Source organism: Neomonachus schauinslandi, chromosome 11 (genome assembly GCF_002201575.2).
Source record: "Neomonachus schauinslandi chromosome 11, ASM220157v2, whole genome shotgun sequence".
NCBI classification, from domain to species: Eukaryota; Metazoa; Chordata; class Mammalia; order Carnivora; family Phocidae; genus Neomonachus; species Neomonachus schauinslandi.
The window spans coordinates 95,371,327-95,393,848 of record NC_058413.1 but is presented as its reverse complement, the minus strand read 5'-3'; the positions used below and the strand labels follow the sequence as shown (position 1 = coordinate 95,393,848).

General features: G+C 56.7%; 1 protein-coding gene across 1 annotated transcript in view; it reads right to left on the bottom strand.

Moving 5' to 3' along the window:
• NECTIN1 (nectin cell adhesion molecule 1) overlaps positions 1 to 14,395 on the bottom strand; it is a 63,551-nt gene extending 49,156 nt beyond the window's left edge. Inside the window, exon 1 of the mRNA XM_044919199.1 lies at positions 13,816 to 14,395. Within this exon, the coding sequence (XP_044775134.1) occupies positions 13,816 to 13,894 (79 nt within the window). The 5' untranslated portion in view covers positions 13,895 to 14,395. The remainder of the gene's footprint in view (positions 1 to 13,815) is intronic.
• Between the last annotated feature and the right edge of the window lie 8,127 nt (positions 14,396 to 22,522).

Below are 22,522 nucleotides of genomic sequence, written 5' to 3'. Positions count from 1 at the left end.
CAGCGGCCTCCGCCGCTGGTGAACATCAACTCCCACTCCCAGCCCCCCGGGAGGGTGTCAGTGGAGACTGGGATCACAGTGATTGAAACTAGATTTGGGCTTGTTCTGGATGACCCGAAGGCAGCCTTGTCCTTGGGATCCATGCCCTCTTCACTTCTAATCCCAACCCCCACGCCCACCCCACTCTCTGGAGGGTAGCTCAGCCCCTTATCTCTCCCTCTTTTAGCCTCAGGGTTTGGCAAGGGGCACTCCCAAATCTGCTGCTAGGGAGGGGTCTGATGATGGGGAGGGTGGCAAGGAGCAGGCAAGCCTGGGGGATGTGGGAGAAGGGGCTCTGGAGCTGAGCAGGGCAGAGGCAATGTTGGGACTCCAGAAGGAGGCTTCTGGGTTAACTTTAGGATAAAGAGAAGCCCAGACTCTCCAGGGGCGAAAGACTCCTTTAAGCACTGGCCACGGGAATCCATCAGAGAAGCAGAGTGGGTCACAGGGGTCTGCTGCCCCGGGGTGATCGCAGCATCCGTACCACATGTCCCACAGCGGGGTGCCTCACCCTGCCACATGCCCTGGCTCGCCCTCCTAGGGCCGCGACAGGCCACCCTGTGCGGCGAAGCACTAGTGGGCGATGGGAGAGGCTGCAGAAGGTCACGCCACGTGGGCGTCCCTGCGGTGCACTGCCTCCCACGGGGGGGCCCCACCCATTCCAACAGGCCCCCACCCATCCCCATTAGGGCACAGGCTGCTGGGAGAATGAGGGGCTGCTCCCGCTGTCTCCAGGGCGAAGAGACTGCAGGCGGAGGGTCCTGCTCCTCAGCCCCTCCCCACTGTCCTCTCCATGCCCTGAAACTGCAATATGCTCCCTTTCTCAGGCCCTTCTCTCCCCATCACCAACTTAATTCCTTAATTCCCACTGGAGATAAGCGGATCTTTCACTGCAATTTATTGTTAATCCAAAGGAAAACAGGGTTCGGAAGGGGTGAGGTGGAGGTGGGGAAGCGTGGCGGCGGCCAACCCGCTCTGCCTCTTCCCGGATCCCTGGATGGTTGTAGTGGCTGCGGGATCCTGGGCCAAACTCCCGGGGCAGGTCAGCCCCCATTCTGGGCCCCACACCTGCTGCTAGGGATCTCGATGACCTGGTTCCATGGAGAGCCCCAAAGATGGCCAGGTCGGTCAGAGTTGGCCAAAAGCACAGGGGAGAGAAGCCTGAGAGCGGGAGACCCTCTGGAAGGACATCCTGTGCCAGATCAGATGTGCTCCACACCGATCCCAAGGAGGCTGAGACTGGATTCACGGGTGCGGGCTTCAGGCATGCAGATCTCAGCTCAGTACAAGGAAGCATCTGGGGCACTCAGAGCTGTAGGGACTTCCACGTAGGGTGCTGAGTCCCCCGTCACTGGGGGTATTCATCCTGAAGCTGGATGTTCAACCAACCAGCAGGGATGGGGTTGAGGGGTTTTAAGAAGTGAATGGGTGTTACATTATCTGCTCTCCTTCCAGTGCCAGGATTCTCCCGACTTCCCCTGTCTATCCTGCAGGGAAGGGAGTTACCCTCAGCTGATAGCCCAGCTGGGAGGCTCTTCCCAGACCTGGGGGCAGGAGGGGACCGAATGGGCTCAGAAATGTAGCCCGCTTTAAGAAGGCAGTCCCCTGCCCCATCACACCTGCCCCTTCAGAGCCAAGCAGGGAAGACTTAGGAAGAGTGACAGGTTTACTTGGGCATTAGCCCACAAGGCCCCAGCTCCTTCTCCCCATCTCCCAGCCAGGCCTGTGGCCTGCAGGAATTAAGAGATGGCACCCTCGGGTGCCCCCTGCTGTGTGTGAGGCCAGAGGGCAGATACCATCCCCTGTGGGACTGGGAGCTCCAGGAGGGCGGGAAGTTATGTTTGCTGCTCAGTCCCTGCTCCCTGCTCAGTGTGGGGTCCACGGGAGGCAGCAGTGCCCACACTGTCGAGGGAGTGCCGGAATGGACCTGTGTACCCCCTCCTGCCACCACACACCCAGGGCAGAGGGATTCCCACAAGTGTTGGCACCCAGCATGTCGGGCGGCCAGACACCTGCGCGTGGGGTTCCTTGGTTGAGGGCATATAACTCTTGCTTCCACTACTCTTTAAGAAGGGAGCACAGGATGGTTCCAAAGAGCCACCACCAGGCATCTTCCGGGGACCATCTGGAGGTGGGGGTGATTTTCCAGGAGCCCAGGGGCCTGCGCAGATGATGTACCCTGCCCAAGTGGAGAGGAACCCAGCTGAGGAACCCCTGCAGTGTGCTGGGCCAGGCGTCCCAGCCCCAGGGAACGGACCCTCCCCTAGATGTCACCTCCCTGGGCAAGCAGCAGCTAATAATCACCAAGTGGTGTGAAGATTCACTCTGTACCAGGCACTGCACTCATCCCACCACACACACTATCTACCTCTTCTAAGCCTCTCGTTCTCACATACCCACTTCCAAGTGGGGGGAACTCAAGTTCAGAGAAGACAAGACACAGATCCACATGTGGGCACACGTAAGTAGTAAGAGACGGAGACCACTTGGCTCCAAAACAAACAGTGGGTTCAATTTGCCGGGGGAAGAAAAAAAAAGAGTCCAACCAGTTGTTTGTGATCCTATAGACAAAACAATTATCTCAGATTGACCTTCTGCATTCTCTAACTGGCGGCTGGGGGGCAGTGCGGACCCTGCCAGGGACAGTCATCATCTTTGACTGCCGGCCTCTTTCCCCCCACTTCCTGCCCCCCAGTATCCAGGCTCTGCCCCCCCAGCTGGGGGAGAGCCCCCCACCTCCGTGGGGGAGAAGATGGCAATCAGTGTCTATAATCAGGAGCAGACAGACACACACACACACAGCACAGGACCTCATACACACAGAGCATGTGACGTCATGCATGCGCAGGTGCGCGCGCGCGCACACACACACCATAAACCTCTCTCATACACACACAGAGGACATAAAAACACTTGTAAAGAAACACATAAAGCTGCACAAATTATCATTATGGCTTGAGCCGTGTACACAAGGGCCAAGGGGGTAGGAGTGATGGAGTGAGAGGATGGGAGGGGGGAATCGAGCCATCTTCCTGGGCAGAGCAGGGGGTGCTGGTCCCCAGGCAAGCTGCCTGGTGGCCCTGTGTGCCCCTGCTCCGGGCTCCCTGGAGGGAAGGGGGAGCCACAGAGACCCTTCCCCAGTTCTCGCCCCCACTGCAGGGCCAAGATGTGGGTGTTAGGGAGGGATGTTGCGGGCTCCCTCCCCCATCGCCCCCCCGCCCCCAGTATAGACAGGGAGACCCCTCATCTGACCCCTGGGAGGTGACTCAGGGTGGGAAGGGTGCCGGGTGGGCAGGGAGAGGCAGGGGCCATTGCCCAAGTTCCCCAAAGCCCCATCCATCAATCGAGCGGAGATAATCAGAGTGCTCAGCCGGCCCAGGACACTGATTACTCTCCGGGCAGCATAAACACAGGGAATAAATCTGGGAAGGGACCGGGTAGGAGGGCGTCTCGGCAGCAGGGCTCGCCACCCTGCCTGGGAAGGGAGAGGAGGCCCATCCATCATTCTGCGAGATGTAGCTATCTAGGCCAATGAGGTGAGGACAGTTCGGGGGGTGGGGGAGGTGGGCAATCATAATAAAATAATCCAGTGCAGCACGGCTGTTCTGCTCTGATCTTATTTACACCCGGGAGAAGCCTGGCCCTGCCTCCGCTCCAATTTTTACCCAGGAGCCACCGCTGAAGCCTTCTGCCATTGACTCAAAACTCTTGAAGGACGCCTGACCCACAGGGTAGAGAAGAGGGGCAAAGAAGTGGCTTGGCTCAAGACATAGGTGGGCATCTGTAGGCCCTGGGCCCTGACACGCACTCCTTAGGTTTGGATGGGCATCAGGCGGGTCTCAGGCCTCCATCCTACTATTGCTTCCAAGCTCTTCCTGGGCGCAGGGCAGACTCCAGCCTCAGGAACCAATCGCAGAGCTTTGGCCTGTGTCTGGGCCACAGAGGCTCTGCCGTAATTCAAGCTAACGGAGCATGGATAATCTAGAACAGCAGAGGGTCTAGGAGGAATTTCTCTTTGGCATCGAAACATATCAGGTGACTGTTTGGCAGCCCAGTTACCTTCCTAATTAAGCAAGTTTGTGAGGCCTGAGCCCAAATGGTGACCTGCAGGGGTCAGGGTGTGCTGAGGGGAGCATCGGCCCTGGGTCACCGTCGAGAGGACAGTCTGCGTGTGAGCTATCTGGAGGTCACTCAGTCCTCCGCCACGACCCTGGAAGGCGTTTTGATCTTTCTGCCCCCACGACCCTCTTCCCTGGGATAGTTCTCTACCCCTGCCGCGAGGCCGCGAGGCCGCCATGCCTCTGGGCCAGCCCCCTGTTCTGAACCTGCCTGGGGCAGAGGAAGCACCAGCCCTTTCATCCCAGGGGATCCAAGCAGCTGGTACAGGTGAACACCCTAAATCCTCCCCGCCTCTCCAGGTAGGGGCCCCTCCCTTGCCATCTTTTGGGAATCTCTGGGTGAGGGCAAGAGAGACCAGAACCTCCCAGAAGCTTCGGATGCGCTCTGTCAGAGGATCAGCTTGCTGAGCTGTGGACCCACCCAGGGCCCAGGGGCAGCCTGCAAACACCGGCTGGGGGTAGTTCCCAGCGGCTTCTTTGGGAGAAGCTATTACCCCTGGCCCTAGTCTCACGGTGCAGCGTGGGAGGAGGCCCCCACGTGGCAGCAGTGATGCCCCAAAGCTCAGGGGATGAAAGAGTGATGATATCGAGACATTTCTCTCCAGCATAGCCACATCAACACTCCCAAGACGTAACAGTGACTGCAGCAGGATCCACCAGGTGTAATGACTGTGTGTCTAGTACCTGTAAGGTATCTAAAGGATACAGTAGTGATGACCACCGAGACTCTGATGATAAGCACTGACAACTCCCCATCAGGTTACCCCTGCACCATCAAAGGGAACAGGGGGGTGAGCACTAGGCAGGGGTGGTGGGCATTCTGGATGCAAGGTCCTGTGTTACTCCCAGGCTTGGTAAGCTGTCTCTCTCCATCGCCAGTCCACCCGCTTAGCTAAGTGGTATGATCGTGGACACTGGGCCTGACTTCTTGGCTCTGCCACTTAACTAGTTAGTAAGTCACTTGTGTGACTAGGGGCAGGTTACCTAACCTCTGCTGGGCCTCACCTTTCCTTATGTAAAAAAAAAAAAAAAAAAAAAAAGGGAGAATAGACGTACCTTCCACATGAGTTGTTATGAAAATTAAGTAAGTTGTTACATTTAAGAAGTTGACGACAGTGTCTGGCACCCAAGTACTCTCAATAAAAGTTCATTATTACTATCATTGTCATCAACTGTCCAAACGACCAACCATGTATCCAGCTGGCATCTACCAGCAGCCCCTGATGTGGCCAACCCTGTACTAGGCCCTGGGGACACTGAGATCCATCAGTAATGGACGTTGTCCCTCTGGAGCTCTTGGTCTTGGGGAGATGATAAGTCCCAGGCCCGAATGACCATAGAGCAAGACGAGGAGTGATTAGTGGCACAGAGTGGCACGATGAGGTGCAAGAGGGCTTTGAGATGGGAGAGGTTATCCCCAGCTGGGGGTGGGGGGGGGGTCAGGAGGTTTCATGATGGAAGTGGCTCTCACGTCAGTATTTAGATATGGGAAGTAAGGCGGGGAAACCTGGGGCATGAATACAGGGGTGTGTGGCTGGGCAGGCCTGGCCTTCGGGGGAGGGCAGTGCGAGATGAGCCAGGGAGGGGGCAGCGAGCAGATGCTCCGGGCCTGTGAAGTGTCTTTCTCACGTATGCTTTAGGTCTATCCATCCAAGAAGCCGTGTGGGCAGATGAGAGCCAGGAGTAAGGGGCCCCTGCCAGAGTCCTGGGAGCAAGGGCGTTGCAAGCAGCCCCTCCCGAGGTGAGGCCCACAAGTGGTTACAAGGCTGGCTTGGCTCTGAGGCACCTTCTGGAACTTCCTCTGTCCTGGCAGCTGAGAGCAATTGCCCGCAAGCCACCAGGACTAAGGCCCTAAGCCTAGGGCCTTACTGGGGAGCTCCAAGAGCCGGTATAGGTCTCCACTCCCCTTGCCTCCAGAGTCAGGCTGACTCGCGTCTGCCCAAACAGACCGGCCCTCCTATCTTCGCTGACTCACTTGGCGGGCACACCAGCTCATGTGCCAAAGCGTGGGCTGGCCTGTGTGACCCTCCATGGGAGCACACAAGTGAGCTCGTGTGTGCTAAGAACCAGTTCTTTGGGCCTGCTGCTCACTTTCCTCCACAAGACTGAGCCACTGAGATGGGGCAGGCTTCCCTTCGCTCTGGTCTTGTTTTCATGGTGACTGAGCCCTGGTGGTATTCTGGTGACCAGCAGGTATGCACGATTGCAGGGGAAAGAGAGATCAAGATAAAGCAGGAGGGGAAGGTGCAGACAGAGAGGAGAGGGGCTGTCAACAGGGACTAGAATCTGCAAAGCAAGAAGTAATCCCGTCTTTGGTGGGGAGAACCCCAAGAGGGGACCCACGGCTCCAACACAGTGACTGTGAGCAAGTTACTCCACCTCCGGGAGGGATGCGAGACCAGCAAGCTCCTGCCAAGGCTGTCAGCTGCCACAGTGCATCTTTAGGGGAGGAAAGAAATTTCTACCGTGTGGTCCCAGGTCTCCATCCCAGCTTCTGGGCAGAAAGACGGGCCAGGATTCAGGCTGAGGTGGCTGTGAGGAATCCAGACTCCCTCTCTGCTGCTAGCACGTGTCTCTCAGACCTAGGGGTAAGGGTGGGCTGCTGCCCTGTCCCCCAAAGGCCCTCTCCCCCAGAATGGTGGTTTGCTGAGCTTCTCGGCCAGGTCCTGCCAGACAAAGCGGACTCCTAGAAACGGTCCTGCGGGGGAGCTATGTCCTTCTCCCCTTCAGGCAGGGGAGAGAAGTGGGGGGCCCAAGGGGGCAGGAAGGAGTGTTTCCAGCCTTGGGGAACACACATTCCAGGAGGCATTCCACTTAAGCGTCCACAGATCGAACTCAAACTCCCAATGGGACATTCTTGTGCCCATGGCCACTGGCCTGTTTTGCTTCCTGGGCCACGCCTGCAGCTGTGTCCCAGCGGAGCTACCAGCCAGCGGAACTAATGTCCTCTAATGAGATCCGGGCCAGAGTGGCCGGGCAGGCTTTATTGTCTGTGGCTTGGTAATGAGACTCCTCATAAAGTGGGAATGAAACTGGGGTCTGCGCAGACCAGAGCCGGGTGGGGAGTGGCCTGGGAGAAGGAGTCGGCTCTGCCTGCCAAATCTCAGCCCCTTCCCCTCTCTGCGGCCCCAGGCCAGTCCACAAGCTCATACCCCAGAGCCCTGCCCACGTCTCAGGCCAGATCTCCAGGGGGTGATGCTCTAGCTTCTAGAAAGACACCCTTCCCTCCCCGGCCTTTCCCCCCACTCCAGCCATTCGGCTGCTGGGCGTCCTGTACTGTGGTGCTGACCTGGGCTCCATGGTAAGCTCCGGCTGGGCCACCCTCCAACCCATGTCCTCACTTATCCCTCACTTCCCTAGGGAGCTCTGGCTTATTGCAGGGGGAGAGTGGTGGTGGCTGGCGAAGTGCATGACCGTCTCACTGGACTCACTCTATCGTGGCCCGGCTCAACCCCTGCTGTAATGCATCCACCTCAGCCTGTTTCAGCTCCCTCATCTACTGGATTGGGAGTCAGAGGACCCAGCACCTCACTTGGCCACACTGGCTGGAGGTGGTCAGCAAATTACTAAGCGGACTCACTTTCCTCATGGAAGGACCAGGAATACCATTCACATGGGGTTACTGGGAGGATCAGCTGGAACCATGAGCTGTCAAGAGGACCATAGACATCTTTATTATTAGTGGCAAAAGGATTCTATCCGCAACAGGAGAAACCGGAAGAGGCTTTTCTACCAGCGAGAAGGGGGTGACGCCAGGAGGGATTCTCGATCTGGCTGTACCATCCTGCCAGATGAGTGGACTGCTGGAGACAGGGTCCAGTGGCCCACCCTTCCCCCAAATGCAGAATTTTGAAGGAGGGCAGGGGCTGAGTCCTAGGCCCTCTCTGCCAGCCCGGGCTTCTATCCCAGCCAGAGCTCCAGATGGGCAACGGAGCCTCGCTGTGCCGTAGCCAGGGAGTGAGGAGGGTGCCCAGGAGAGCCCCTGGTGACAGAACAAAGGCCACAGAGCACCTGCTGCGTGTGCAAGTCCGCGACCACCAGGATCGGGCTCATGCAGGTGCCTGGGGCCCACCAGGTCCCCTGAGCCCCCAGGGCTGCTGCAGCCTCCACCACTGTGTCCAGGTGGGGGGAGGGGGCTCCCTGAGCAGCTCCTGGCTGGTGACTAGGGTGGGGAGGTCAGCACTGGGCAGGCAGCTGAGTGGCTCTTCCTCAGGAGAGTACAGAGGTGGCACTGCCCCGCTGGCAGATGCAGAGGGGGCCGGGACCACTCAGAGGAAAGGCATGGAGCACGGAAGCAGCTGCCACTTCGCTGCCCATTTATCACATGCCTGCCATGCACTCAACACTTTTCATACCTTACTGTCAGTCTAATCTTTACAACCCCCTTTGAAAGCTGTACTCACAGAAACCCATTGTACAGATGGGGAAAACTGAGGCCTATGAAGTAAACTTAACCAAGTCTACTCAGCTAGTAATTCGTCGAGCTGGGATTCAAACCCAGTCGACCTGGCTGCACTTTGCTGGGCGGCCAAGATGGGGTGCTCCCCAGGCTGCAGGGAGAGGAAGCAAGCCATATGCCATTCTCTCTTGAGTAGGGCCTGGGATCACTGCTGCTGCCCTGCCCTAGGGCCGTGCCCTAGAGAGGCACAGATCCCATGAGCTCCTGAGAATACATACCACTGCCCCCCTTCCCCATCCAAGGATAAACCTTGGGATTATCCATTGCCCTAAAGAGCCTACAGCCTGCCGTCAGGAAGACTTTCTTTGTGTCCTTATTGGGTCTCTCCTGTTGTACCAAGTTCACCTCTCCTTGTTGAATGGGTCAGGGTTCAGATGTTAGGCTTAATGTGTCTTCTTTCCATCTATCTTTTCTCTTTCCCCATCTCCCAAGTCAGCACATAGAATCCAGAGCTTCAAGGGTTAACTGGACTAAATGGTGTTATCTCCAACTCAGGGCATTCCCTCCAGAAGGTGATCCCTGCTCAGATCTTAAGTTACCTCCTGCCCCAGCCAGCACATCTGCTGTTGGCTCCGCAGACCTGGTCTCTATGGAGAGGGGCGGGCATCACAGGGGAAAAGCACCTGCCCGCCAGCCTGGGGCACAGGGTCCTGGGCTCCCAGGATGAGCCCTCTTCCCCTTCCACCAAGGGGGCTCCCGAGTTCTGCTGCACAAGCCAGGTGTCTCCAGGCACATGTATGTTGCCGACCTGGGCACACGTATGGTTCTGCAGGGCTATTTATGGAGGACCAAAACCCACACTCATGCCCCTTTTTAAATGCTCGGAGTATGCCACCTTTCCCCCCCACAGATGATCCCCTTGCTCCCCAAGCATTCATACAGGAAGCAAAGATGCCAAATCAGTAGCTGAAAACCTATCTCCCAGGGCCCCTCCCAGCCTTGCAGGGATCTCGAGAAGCTGTGGGACAAGCCAGGCCCCAGCGAGCAGCAGGTTCCAGACGCTGTTTGCCAGTGAGAGAAGAGAGTAAAGTCTCTCCAGCTGAGCACCTCCCTGTGCGCATGCGGAGGTCCAATCTAAAGCCAAGGACAGAACAGGAATAGCAACCGGTATAGAGGCTGCCCACCCCCCAAAGGACCCGACAGCGCATCTTGGAAGGAGCTGTCTGAGGGCAAATCCTAGGTCTCTTCCCAAAACCGACTCCCGGACACTCTGACATCAATATAGGCATTATCAAGGCTCAGAGCTACTCACAAAATCCTAGTTGGAAAGACTTAAGAAATCAGTTGCATGTGAATATCCACCTGCTATCTATTGATGGCCCCAGTCCTGTGGTGACCCACACATACCAGTGAACAACACCTCCTTGCCCTCGTGCCCATGGCTCTGCAGGGGCACAAGGCATTGTAGATAACCAACACAATAACCAACACAAGCACACAAAGCTTGCACATGCGTGTGTGCGTGTACCGACTCGACACTGACGGCGAGACAAGATGCAGACTGTCAGAACGGTTCCAGCCTAAGTCCCATAGCTAGCTAGTGTCCATCCCAGCCTGGCACCCTGGCCAACATGCAAAGTTAAAAAAAAAACAAAAAACAACCAAACGGACAACACAACAACAGTAAAACAGATGAATACACAGGCCCCCTCTCTGTCTCTCCCCCAGGTAGGAGCCATTCAAGTTACCAGGTTAACCAGGAAAGATCAGATCAGGAAAATCCAAGGTATATTCACACCTCCCTTGGGTGTTTTCCGTTTGTGCCGAACAATGAACATTAGTCAGTGCTAAACAATGGCGGCTGGGGCAGACCCTCTGCCCGAACCCCCAGCCCCTCGCGCCAGCCCACTGGCTCAGCCGTCAGCACTAGGGTCCTAATGGCTGGTGCCACCATCCTGGCAGCATTCAACTGGGTCCTGGGTCAGGAAGTGGCCACCGAGGTGGATTCATTGTGCAAAGCTGGGTGGCCGAGGAGGGAACTAATACCATGCTTTCAGCCAGCGTGGGACCACAAGGGGCCCCCCTGCCCCCGAGCCACAGATATTCAGGCTCAGAGATGTCTTCTCAGCTGCTCTGCCGGGGCTGCTGGGCCCAGGCTCTGCAATATCTTCTCCTCCCCTCCAGCTTTGGCTATTAGGCCCTGAATCTGATTCCAAGACACTCTCCATAGCACAGCCTCCAAAACAGGCACTGAGACTGCTGTTCACACACGCTGTAATCCCCAGGCCAGCAGAATTGGTTTTGCCATAATGTCCTGCCCAGCAAGCCTGAGCACATCGCTGTCTGTGAGAAATGGGGAGAGAGGGAAAGGGCCCAGCTGCTCTGACACTCTGAGTTTCGAAGGAAACCACCTTCTGGGAGCTCTGTGCAGACTGCAGAGAAGGGCTGTGCGGGCGGCCCGACAGGTCTTCCGAGGGTGCGCATGACACCTGGGGTGTGTGTGCTCTCTCCAGACAAAAGGTTTGGGGAAGCCAATTAGGGAGGGTGTGGTGTAGGTGGGACACCAGCTCTCCGCACCTGCTTCAAAGGTAGGTTCTCTGCCTCCCCCCAGGGCTCCTCCGGGCCCTCTTTAGGGTGCAGTCCCCAGCCCCTACTGGCCCTCTCCTCGGAGCTGACCTGTAGGAACTGTTATCTCAGAAGCTCGTGGGGCTTCCCCACCCAGCCTGGTAAAGTCTGTGTTGTAAAAACATACTTCTGTGTTTACACGTCAATAGCCAGATTGGGAATGTTGTGGGGGTTTTTTGTTTTTGTTTTTGTTTTTTTAGTCAGGGGGGTCATCATACACACTGGGGGCTGCCCCCACCTGCTTTCTCCCAGAGAGGTCCTGTGCCGGTGCTCCCTGACACAGCCCAGGAGAACCCAGAAAAGAGCATCAGGCTGGCAAGTCCCCAGAGAGGAGCGGCAGTGAGCACTCAGGAGGGAGCTGGGGGGGGGGGGGGGGGGTGGGGGGGTAGAAAGTGGGGTGTGGGCAGGCAACTTCTGAGCCTACCAGCCTCCATCCAAGTGTCAGATGGGCACCACCACACCCCCTGCCTCCCTTTGCAGGGGACCAGGGGCACCAGCTCAGGGTACAGGAGCTTGGCCGATCAGGGAATTCTGGCTGCCCCTGATGCCAGCCAGCCATGACGATGCCAGCCAATTGAGGAGTGCTTATGAAGTGCCTGTCTGAGCTGGGGTTCTAGGTCTGCATCCTACCCCTCAATCTGGATTTCTGGTGGGGGGTAGTGTCTACACTTGAGTCAGGTGGGAGTGCCATCTCCCTGGCCCCACTCCCTGAGTGGGCAGGCTTCCAGCAGGCACCGCCCCCCCCAAGAAGGAATTAACCACTGTGTATCACAAAGCTGGGGGAAAGAGAACAACAAAAGGAGGGGAGGATGGGGGTGAGTTCATTCTTTTCCCCCAAACCTTCCCACTCTTTGTCCGACCAGAATTAGGTTAACCCCTGGTGTGCCAGACCAACTAGAGCTCCCCCAAAGCTCTCCTTTCCCTAGAATCCTGGTGTGGACACTGTGCAGTTAAGGGTTCCCAGAAGCCCAAACCCCCAGTGGTCAGAGGAGTCCTAGGTAGGGCCTGAGCTCCAGCTGGATTCCCAGGAGGTCCAGTGTGAGAGGAAGACCTCTCACTCCCCATGACCACCCTGCCAGGGACGGGACTAGTCAGGCCCCTGGAAATGGGTAGTGCCCCCTCCCCCCCCACACCTAGCAGGGCAGCACCCCACAGGCTGTAGGGGCGGGGGCACCGTTGTGCTGGCTTCTACAAAGTGCTTTCGATGCCATCGGCCACTCAGCGAGATCTGTGGAGCCCTGGCAGTAGGCTGGTGGCAGAAGGGGTACAGAATTGAATGAGGCCAGGTTCCTGCCTTCCAGGGGTGCACCCCAGCCCCGCAACTCAGCAGCCAGGCTGGCCCCTGGGTAACACACCAGCCTACGAGTCTGCGGCATCACGGGCATTTCCAACGGGCCGCTGCCAGCGATCCGGTATTCTCGCCCCAGCGGGAGCTGGTCTCTCTGTACTCTGACCCCTTATTCTGCCACCCTAAGGCCAGAGCACGTGCTCCAGCCAAGCCCCCTCCCTCCCCCGCCAAAACCCCATCTAGCCCAGGCGGGAGCGGGAGATCGTCTCAGGTTTCTTCCCAGAGGGCTGGAGGAACCCCACCCCCACCCCGACCTCCGCTGGTGTCACCAGCCACCGTGGGAGCTGGGTAGCTTCCCCAGGGACACAAAGGGTTAAATCCAGGCGAGGGGACTCGGTCGGATTTGCCTCCTAAACGCATTTTCCAGTTCATTCCCCAGCACAATACGCCGCCGGTGGGTCCCAGCCTCCGCCCCCACCGCACCCGTCAGATGGGCCACCGCGGGCCACCCCAGGGTCGGGCGTCGGGTTAACCCCTCGGCCGCCGGCACCTGGAGGAAGGACACGAGGGGGCATCCTCGGGAAAGTGGGTCATGCAGCCACCTGGCTGGCACCAAGCCCGGGGCGCTTCCTGGGCGGGGGGGGGGGGGAACGGCGGCAAACTGGGAGTGGAGTTCCGAGGTGAAGTCCAGCCCGCGCAAGGCCGGGAGGCTGCGAGCCCGCGTGGCCCGGGCCTCACCCACCGGGAGAGGAACCGCAGGTGAGCGAGAAGCTGTCTCTGACGCAGGAGCCGGCTCTCGGCGCCCGCGTGGGGCTGCGTGGGGCGGGAGGAGGCGCGAGCGCGCGGAGCCGTCTGGCAAAGGGGCCGGGGACAGAGACGAACCCCCCTGCCATCCTCCAGACCCACAGCCCACCGCCTCCGAGAGACTGACGCCCTCCCCCTGGGGCTGTTGTCTCATACCCTGAGACGGAGATTACGGTGATTATTTTGCATTTATGTAACATACAGTGTTTCCAAACTGCTTCCCGAGCTGAGAGCTGGTTATTAAATAAATACAACGCTATTACATATTATTATTTTTGTGAAAACTGAGCGGAAGAAAGTGCTTTCTTGCTACACAGAGACGTGCATCCGACCGCTTCCCTGCAGGGCAGGCTGTTGGGCTTCTCATCCTCTCTCTCCGCCGTGCCACCCGCACCCCCCCTTACCTAAGCCGTGACCCAACTTTTCGGGCTCCTTTCGCTGCCTATAACCCAGACGTGCCCGCCATCCAGCTCCCAGCCCCGGGAAGGCATTGGATGAGGGGGGGGGGAGGCGTAAAAAAGGCAGAGGCGGAACGCGCTTACCTGGGAGGAAGAATGCGGTCAAGCCGAGAGCGAGTCCCCACCAGCGTCCAGCGGCGCCCGCAAGCCCCATCCGAGCCATCGGGGTCCGGGGGTCCGGCGAGAGGGTCCGCGAGGAGAGCGCTCCCCGCGCTCCAGAAAGCAGCCCGGAAGACGAAGGTCGATCGCTGCCGGCCGGCGGGCGCTCGGAGGATCCAGGTCAGCCGCAGCCGTAGCCGTCGGCCGGGGCGGGGTGGGCTGGGTGCGATCGGCGCGGCCGCAATCCCGGCCCCGGGCCGCCGGCGGCTCAGAGGCTCGGTGGATGCCCGCCGCAAGTTGCACGAGTCATGCCCCCTTCTCCTCCTCCGCTCTCCTCCCCGCGCCGGTCCCCGCCCTCTTCTTCCACGCAGAGCCGGGCTGGGGAGAGGGACCCACCCCCGGCGCGCCCGGCTGCCCGGCTGCGCGGCGCGGGCTCCCGGCCCCCGGCGCGCTCACACCCTCCCGCTTGGCTCCAACTTGCAGGCGTCCATGGCCGGCCGTCCTCCGAGGGCGGCGGGACGAGCCCAGGCGGCGGGCGGGAGGCGCGGTGGGCTCGGGGCCCAGGCGGCGGGCGGGCGCGCGGCTCGGCGGCTCGGGCGGTGCGGCTCCGCGCGCGGAGGGCGAGCCGGGTGCGCCGCGCGTCCCCCCCGCCACCCCGCGCCGCCGCTGCTGCTCGCGCTGCCGGGTCCCGGCGATCCGCAACAATGTGGAGCTGCCCGGGCGCCGAGCCGCGCCGCGCTCGCCGCTCTCGCTCTTTCTCTCACTCGCCGAGCTCCAGCCTCTCAGCCGCTCTCCCCGTGATGTCAGACCGAGGGGGAGGGGTTAGCGTTAACCCCCTCCTGGCTCACGACGCGCGGCCCGCGCCCGCCCGGCCCCGGCCCGGCCGCGCGCACCTTCCGGCCCCCGGCGGAGGCGGGTCCCCGGCGAGGGCAGCGGGGTCCGCCGAGGCCCACTGGCTCGGGAGGTGCCCCTTCGGTCGCCTTCCCGCCCCGGGAGGGCCGGAGGGCTAGCCGCCCTCCTCCTCGCTGACAAAGAGACGCAGTGACCCCTAGCGGCCGGCGTGGGGGGGGGGGGGGGGAGGCGGCCCGGTGGGGGTGGAGTTAAGATGGGGCGGGCGGGGAGGGGGGGAGTAGGCCGTGGAGGAGGGAGCGTGCAGTATGGAGACTACTGGATCTGGCAAAGTCCAGCTGAAAGAGAATCTACAGGCCCTCTACTCCAACCTTGGCCCCATTTTACAGATGCGGAAACAAAGGCCCAGAGGAAGGGAATGCCACTCGCTCAGGGGCACAAGGGCAGAAAGTGGCCGACTTGGACTGGAACCCCACAGCCAGAGCTCCCCTCTCCTCTGCATCACTTGAACGCTGAATGGAGAGGCAGCTATGCGGGGACCGACGGGAAGCTGCCAGAGAAGTCGGTGGTGGGCAACCGTGGGTGAGATGGTGCCACTGAGGTTTCTGGTCTTTTCTAATCTCCGCTCCCTTTGCAGGGTTTCCTTTCCCGAAACTGAAGCCCCCTCCCCTCCTGAAACCAGCGGGAAACCGAGCTCTGCTCCCTTTGCCAGAACCTTGGTTTTGGGCGATTTGCAGGAATCCCGCGAAAGTGACCCATCTAGTCAGTGTCCGAGGCCGGCCAGGGACTCTCCAGCGCATCCCGTTCACCACCCACCACATCCGGGTGTGGTTGGCTTCCTGCCAAGGCGGCTGGGCCCTTCGGGGACCTTGGCAGCGCGAAGCCTGCCCTCTGCGCCTTCCCTCTGGATCTCCTACCCTCATCCTCCACCCTGGGAGGAGGCAGACAGACAGACAGTTTCCCACTAGGGAGGAACAAGTTCTCCCCAGATGCCTGACCAGATAATGTGCCCTTTGCCCATTGCTGTCGTTTGTCCAGCTGGCAGGAGCAGAGGGGTTGGATGGAGAAGATGAAGGCAATTTATATCTGATAATATATAAGTTCCAGTTCCTGGGTGGCACCACTTTCTCACAATTGGGGATCTGGCCCTGGAGCGTCTCTCCTTTTCCTGCTGAAGTGGTCTAATTTGGCACTCACATGGATGTTTGTGCACTCATGTGCACGTCTTTTACATTTAACAAATATGATCGAGCTTTCTTTGTACCAAGCACCGTGCCAGGCTTGCGGATGTCGAGACACCCTCATTCCCCTAAAGGCACACAGTCTAGTTTGGGGGGGCAAAGAGAGAAGACAGATAAAGAAACGTGTTATAAATAAGTATTTCCTGTGTGTAGTGGGTCCAGAGATGAGCACCCAGGATTTGGTGGGTTTTGGAGAAAGTGCCCTGTGCAGCCTGGGGTGGGATGGGGATCAGGGAAGGCTTCTGGGGAGAAGGGACACAGAAGGAGCCGGGTGAGTCATCTAATAGACAGATGTGTGCTGGAGTGGGGAGGCATTCAGGAGACTGGATTTTAGATGGGGGGAGGTCCGTAGAAGGAAAGGCACAAAGACCAGCAACAGCTGGGTGAGTAGGACACACACACACACTGGTTCTAGCCTGAGCCTTGGGAAAAGGAGAGGCCTGTGGATCTGTGAATGCCTGGGAGCCCCCAGGAGGGTTTTATGCTGGGGAATGTCTTATCAAATTTGATTTGTGGTAGCCCAGTCCAGCGGCCAGGCACCTCCCCTCTGGTCCCTGGGTACTTGGTAGGGCCACGGCCAAGTTGGTTCATTGCTGTGTCTGAGACTCTTCCTGGTGCGTTGTAGGAGCTGAATGGACGGGTCTGAGGGGGCAAATCCGGATGCACCAGTACCCACTACTTCCCTGCTCATGTTCTCCTACCTCTTCATCCTTGGGTGAGGCTTCTCTGATCTGCTCTTAAATGAGCTTCCAGAGAGGACGTGTCTGGGGGTAGGCATGGCTGCCTGGGGATAGGTTGGATGGAGAAGATGAAGGCAAATAAATGAGAGAGTATGGTCATTCTCTCATCGCTTTTAAACAAGCCCCCAAAATGCAAAGCGGCAACATAGGTGCCAGCCGTGTGTGTGTGTGTGTGTGTGTGTGTGTGTGTGTGTATGTGTCTGTGTGGTGGGTTACAGCAGACAGAAAAGAGAGCCAGGGAGGACACAAAGGAAAATAAGATAGAGCTTGTTTACGCAGAGAGTAAATAGATGTCTTTTTGAGTATATACTATGCTAGGTGCTGAGGGTACAAAACTGAACAACCGAGACCTTACTCAAATAACTATATTATAGCATGAAAGTTGGTCACTGCCAAAGACAGCCCCAAAACGCGGCCACCTGGAGGAAGGAGTGAGTGCTTCTCATTGTGGAGGGCAGAGAAGGCTTCTGGAAGAGGTGTCATTTGCCTGAGGCCCTGAAGGGTGCATCAGATGGGCCAAGAGAGACCAAGGAGAGAATTTTGGTGGAGGGAACAGCTTGTACAAGAACATGAAGGTGGGAGAGGTTGGGGGGCCTGCGTGGGAACAGTGCGCAGTGCAGGTTTTTTTTTTTTTTCCCTCGCATTCTGGGGATGTGTAAGAGAAAGGGGCAGGAAAGTGCAGCCGGAATGCAAAAGGTCTCAAAGATTTCCTTCAGTGGCAGGAGGAAGCACAGGACCAAGTGTCAGGAGACTAGGCTCTGGTCCCTCCTCTTAAGCTGAAAGCCTGGGAGTCATTGTTGCTTCTTCTTCTTCAACCACCTTATTCTAATCCAAAAGCAAACATGGTTCATTCTGCTTCCAATAGTAAGTCTGGTGACTGCTCCATTTCTACTGTTGGCACGCTATCCACATGCTCATAATTTCTACCTGATCCTTGCAATCCCCCCCTGGCCATGGAGCCAGTACACACTGAGGGGAGGTAGTAAAACGTTAATGGTCGAGCACTTGGGACTCTGGAGCTAGACTGCCAGGATTTGAATCCTTAAACCCCCCCTCCACCACCCAGTAGCTGTGTGTCCTTGGGCAAGTCACTTAACCTCTCTGTGCTCAGGTTCCTCATCTGTAAAATGAAGGGAAGTATAGCCCCTACTTCATGGGGTTGTGAGGATTCAATGAGAACAACATGAAGCACTTGGGAGAGTGCCTGGTATATATACAGAACTGTTTAAGTGTTAGTCATCATTATAACTGTAATCTCTTCTCCCCACATCCAGTTTTGCTCTTCTCTGCCATGGTGCCAGGGGGATATATGAATCTTTAAAACCTTCATTTTGAAGTAATTTTGGATTTACCAAAGAGTGACAAAGACAGAACCAAGTTTCCATGTGTCCTTCACCAGCTTCTTGTGATGTCAATGTCTTCTATGTCCACAGTATATTTGTTGAAACTAGGAAATTAGCATCGGTATAATACTATGCATTGAACTACAGAATTTACTGAACTTCTCATTTTTCTACCGATCTCTGCTCTATGTGCAGGGATCTGATCCACAACATCACATTGCATTTAGCAGTGGATTGTGTTCTATTGCAAATGAGCAGGTCCCTGTGCCCGAGAACACTTCCTTGGCCTGCCAGCCTGTGAGGCCTGTGTCCAGTCCTCCTTGAGGTCTGTGGGGCCTCGTCTTATCCAGCGCCAGGGCATGGAGTAGGAGCCACGGGCTTTCCTGAGGTTCCGTGAGGCCATCAAACTTGCATCCTTGGCTTTTGCCCATGCTGTTCCATCTGCACTGATGCTCTTCCTCTTCCTTTTGGCCAGCCACTTATTTTTGAGGGCTCAGTTTACCTGTGTCGCTTCCCCAGAGTGGCCCCGTCTGCCCTTTAGACCAGGCAAGTCCCCTCCTATATGCTCTCACAGCTCCCTTGCATGCTGTAACCCTTCTGTAATTGCTTATAATACTTGATTCTTTCCTTCCTGGGCTCTCAGCCCCTCCAGGGCGGACCATGTGGTCTTGTCTGCTCTATCCCTAGCACCTCGAATGTGCCTGACACTTGGTGGGCACTCAGTGAAAATGTGTGGATTGACTAACTCACAATCCTGTGCCACTTTCTACCAATCGCTTCTCCTCTCTGGGCTTCAGTCATCTCATCTCAAACCAAGGAGTTTAATCTGTTCAGCGGCTTTCCAATTGTGTTTTGAAAGCCCTAGCAACTTCCTGGGTTCTCCACTCCCTGCCTCATTAGGAGCCATGTTTAAGAGCACCTTGTTTTCATGCTCTTTCAACGTGCGGCTTTTGAGGAAGGTTCTTTTTAATGGATTCTGCTGCTTAAAAAGTTTGATCCCCTCCCCCGGCACATCATTGCATTATATATTCTATACTGCATGTATAGTTGACCCTTGATCGGAGGTTAGGGGCACCAACTTCCCGCATGGTTGAAAATCTGCATATGACTTTTGATTCCCCCCAAATTTAACTACTGATAGCCTACTGTTGACCAGAAGCCTTATGGATAAGGTAAGTGGTCGGTTAACACATTTTGTAAGTTCTATGTATCATATGCTGGATTCTTATGATCAAGTAGAGAAGAGAAAATGTTATTAAGAAAATCATAAAGAAGAAGAGCTACATTTACAGCCCTGGACTGTATTTATTGAAAAAAAATCCATGTGTAAGTGGACCTGTGTAGTTCAAACATGATTTTCAAGGGTCGACTGTAGTTGCATTATTTCAGAATTCCGTGATTTATTTTTTCTGCAGGCTGCAGTGAGCCATGGAAGGTCTCTGAACAGAGAAGCACTTATTGGGGGCTGCTGGAGCTGTGCTTTCCAGAGATGAATCTGGCAATATCGTGGGTAGGACGGACAGAGGAGGACTGGTCAGTGAGGGAGGGGGGGAGTGCAGAGATAGGGTTGTTGTGGGAGCCAAGTGAGGAGAGAATTTCTTGCAGGAGGAGGTTGCCAATAGTGTCTGATGCTGCAGAAAGCGGGTGGGGATCAGAAGGGGGTCATGGGGGTGCCTAGGTGGCTCAGGTCATGATCCCAGGGTCTTGGGATGGAGCCCGGTGTTGGGCTCCCTACTCAGCAGGGAGTCTGCTTCTCCCCGTCCCTCCCCCTGCTTGTTCTCTCTCTTTCTGTCAAATAAATAAATTAATTTAAAAAAAGGGGGTCTTTGGAAATGGTGGCAGAAACACCAGTGACCTGTGAGAGTGGTGTTGGTGGTAAAGTCAGGGCAGAACCCGGATCAGAGTGGCAGGAGAAGCAAATGGAAGGTGGACCAGCAGAGGCAGCAGGTGTCCCCCCTGCTCTGGAGAAGTTTGGTGGTGGACAGAATGAGTAACATGGCTCAGAAGCTTGGAGAGGCTTAGCATGACAGAGACCAAGGGGTTTCTTTCCCCACTTTTTGCTGGGAAATCCAAAGCTACTGAGCATCTTGCAGGCAGAGGGAAAGCGGCTAGTGAACAGTGCAATCTGGAGAAGCAAGTGTGAGCTGTAAAAGAGGGTGCCCTCCGGGAGGAGGCATGGGTGGTGGCCCTGGGGTGGAGGTCAGCCTTGGAAAAGAAAGGTCTTACCTTTCTCTAGGCCTGGAGGCAATGTGAGGAGAGCAGTGAAGAGGGAAGTTTTGGGGTGGAAATCAGGGAAGTTAGTGATCAGGTCCTTGCATGAGGTAGGAGCTGAAGTTACCTGCACAGCGATGAGAGAGGTGGTTTCAGACCTCGTAGAGGAGAGGCCAAAGGAAGTGGAAGGGAGGTAGGATTAGCAATCTTCCAAAACCTGAAGGGAAAAGGAGCAAGCCTAGTCTGTGTGCCTTCCTCGAGGAGAATCAGCATCAGTGGACATCCGTGCGGGGGAAGTCGGTTTTGGTTGAGTCTGGGAAGACTGTTGAGGGAATCCACAATGGAATGAAATCCCTGTCTCCTTTCAGACTGAGGCCCCGGGGCCACAAATGGGCGTTGCTGGCTGTGGGATTCTTGCCCTGGTGTGAAGAGTGGCCCACAGGAATCCCACATTCCCTCCTGTCTCCGAGGCTTGATGACTGCAGGAACGGCTGCCCACTCAAAGGACAGGCACGGGGACTCACCTTTGTCACCTACTCCACAGCTGGGGGCCGTGACCACACAGAGATCAGCCCTGAGGAAGGTGCCGTCCCCAGGAAACTATCTCAGAGCCCTCCCTCAGCTTCCATGGGCTCTTTCAGAGAGGCAGCTGTTGGGTTTGGACAGGACCCAAAGTCAATACAATAATGACTTCCCCTCCCGGCCATATTCCAGGCCCTTCCATGTCATTTAGTAATTGGCTAATAGAGCTCACTTTGATGTGAGGGGGAACCCTGTTAAGAAGTACCCAAGATCCCCCCAATACCCAGAAATCTGATAGGAGAAGAGAAACTTGAACGTATATTAGAGTGGTATGCCAAATGGGGGGGTCACACTTTCCTATGACCCTGGTCCCCAGTCTGGGGTCAACGGAGGCCGAGGGCAAGGGGAGAGGAGAGGAGGAGGAACCCCCTAGAGGAAGTATGGCCAAACCCTAGCCAGCACCAGAGAGGACCCACTGGCTTGGGTACCCCTTTCCCTAACCTGACAGGCCAACCTCACCCCAGGTAGTGGGAAACCACAACACCTAATTACTGTTATCATCACCTTGGTAGCTGTAGTGATCATGATGGTACCTGTGGATCCCACAGTGCTTAGCAACATTTAATTATTGTTATTCTTACAGCGATCACTGCAGAGCCTCCCTATTGCCCTGGCCGCCATTGCTCTTGGGTCAGCTGCACATGGCTGCACCCCGGCCACAGTGGTCTACCATGTCAAGGTGGTACCAAGATGGCTAACAGGCAGCTAGCCTCTCTCTCGTGGACCATGGTGTCCCAGGGCTCTGCATGGCTCTGGGAGCGGCAGCTCTGAGCGATGATAGAAGGCCCCAGTTCCACCTTGAACCACCCAATTCTCCAGAAAGAAAGAACCCAGAAGGCAAACTAGTCTACACCCCGCCTCCGATCAGAAGCCGCTCAGTGCATTCCTGCGAATCACCACATCCGCAACCCTCGGGAATTCTGGATGTGAGTGGGGGGCAGCATTCCTGATTTGGGACTATTAAAAACTCAACAGTGCTCCTGGGAAGAGGGTTCTGCTGAGGCCCTGCATGCACCAGGGAGCTTAGACTATGACACGGCAAGGGGCTGGGGAGGCTTCTGCCTGCAGCGTACCTGATGGGAAAGGCAAAAGGGAGGAGAGAGAGGAAGAAGACGCTCGGCGTCCCACCCACACTCCCTTCCCTTCGCTGGTGCCTTCAGATAGGGGGTGGGCGGGTGTTGTGGTCAGGATAATTATCAGGATGCACTAGTTGTCTAGAGGAACCAGATTTTTTGTTTTTGTTTTTTTTTTTTTGGAAAGCCGCGTGGAAGTCAAGAAATGGAATTGATCATAAGGGAGGAACGGAGACCGGGGGTCAGCCCAAGCCTCGCGGAGAAAGCGCGTGGTGGACACTTGCCCTGGGAGCGTGGGGATGCTGCTGCACCTTCTCTGGGCACTGTGGAGCTGTGGGTCTTGACCTCTTTGGGCCTCAGGCCTTTTCAGGATCCGATGAAAGTTACCCCCTCTGGCCTGCAAACAGCACACACGCACAGGATAGTATTCATGTGGCAACCCCCAGGGGCCCAGCTGGGGCCCTGAGTTAGGAAGTTCTGCTGAGGAGGGAGTCCTTGGGGAAGGAGGCAGCCCTGAGCCCAGACTCGCTATGATCTGGGCTCATGAGGGATGTTAGTGACATGGTGGATCCAGAATGAGGAAAATCTAAGCCATATTTCTATAGTGTGAACTAAAAAAAAGCATGATATATATATATATATATATATATATA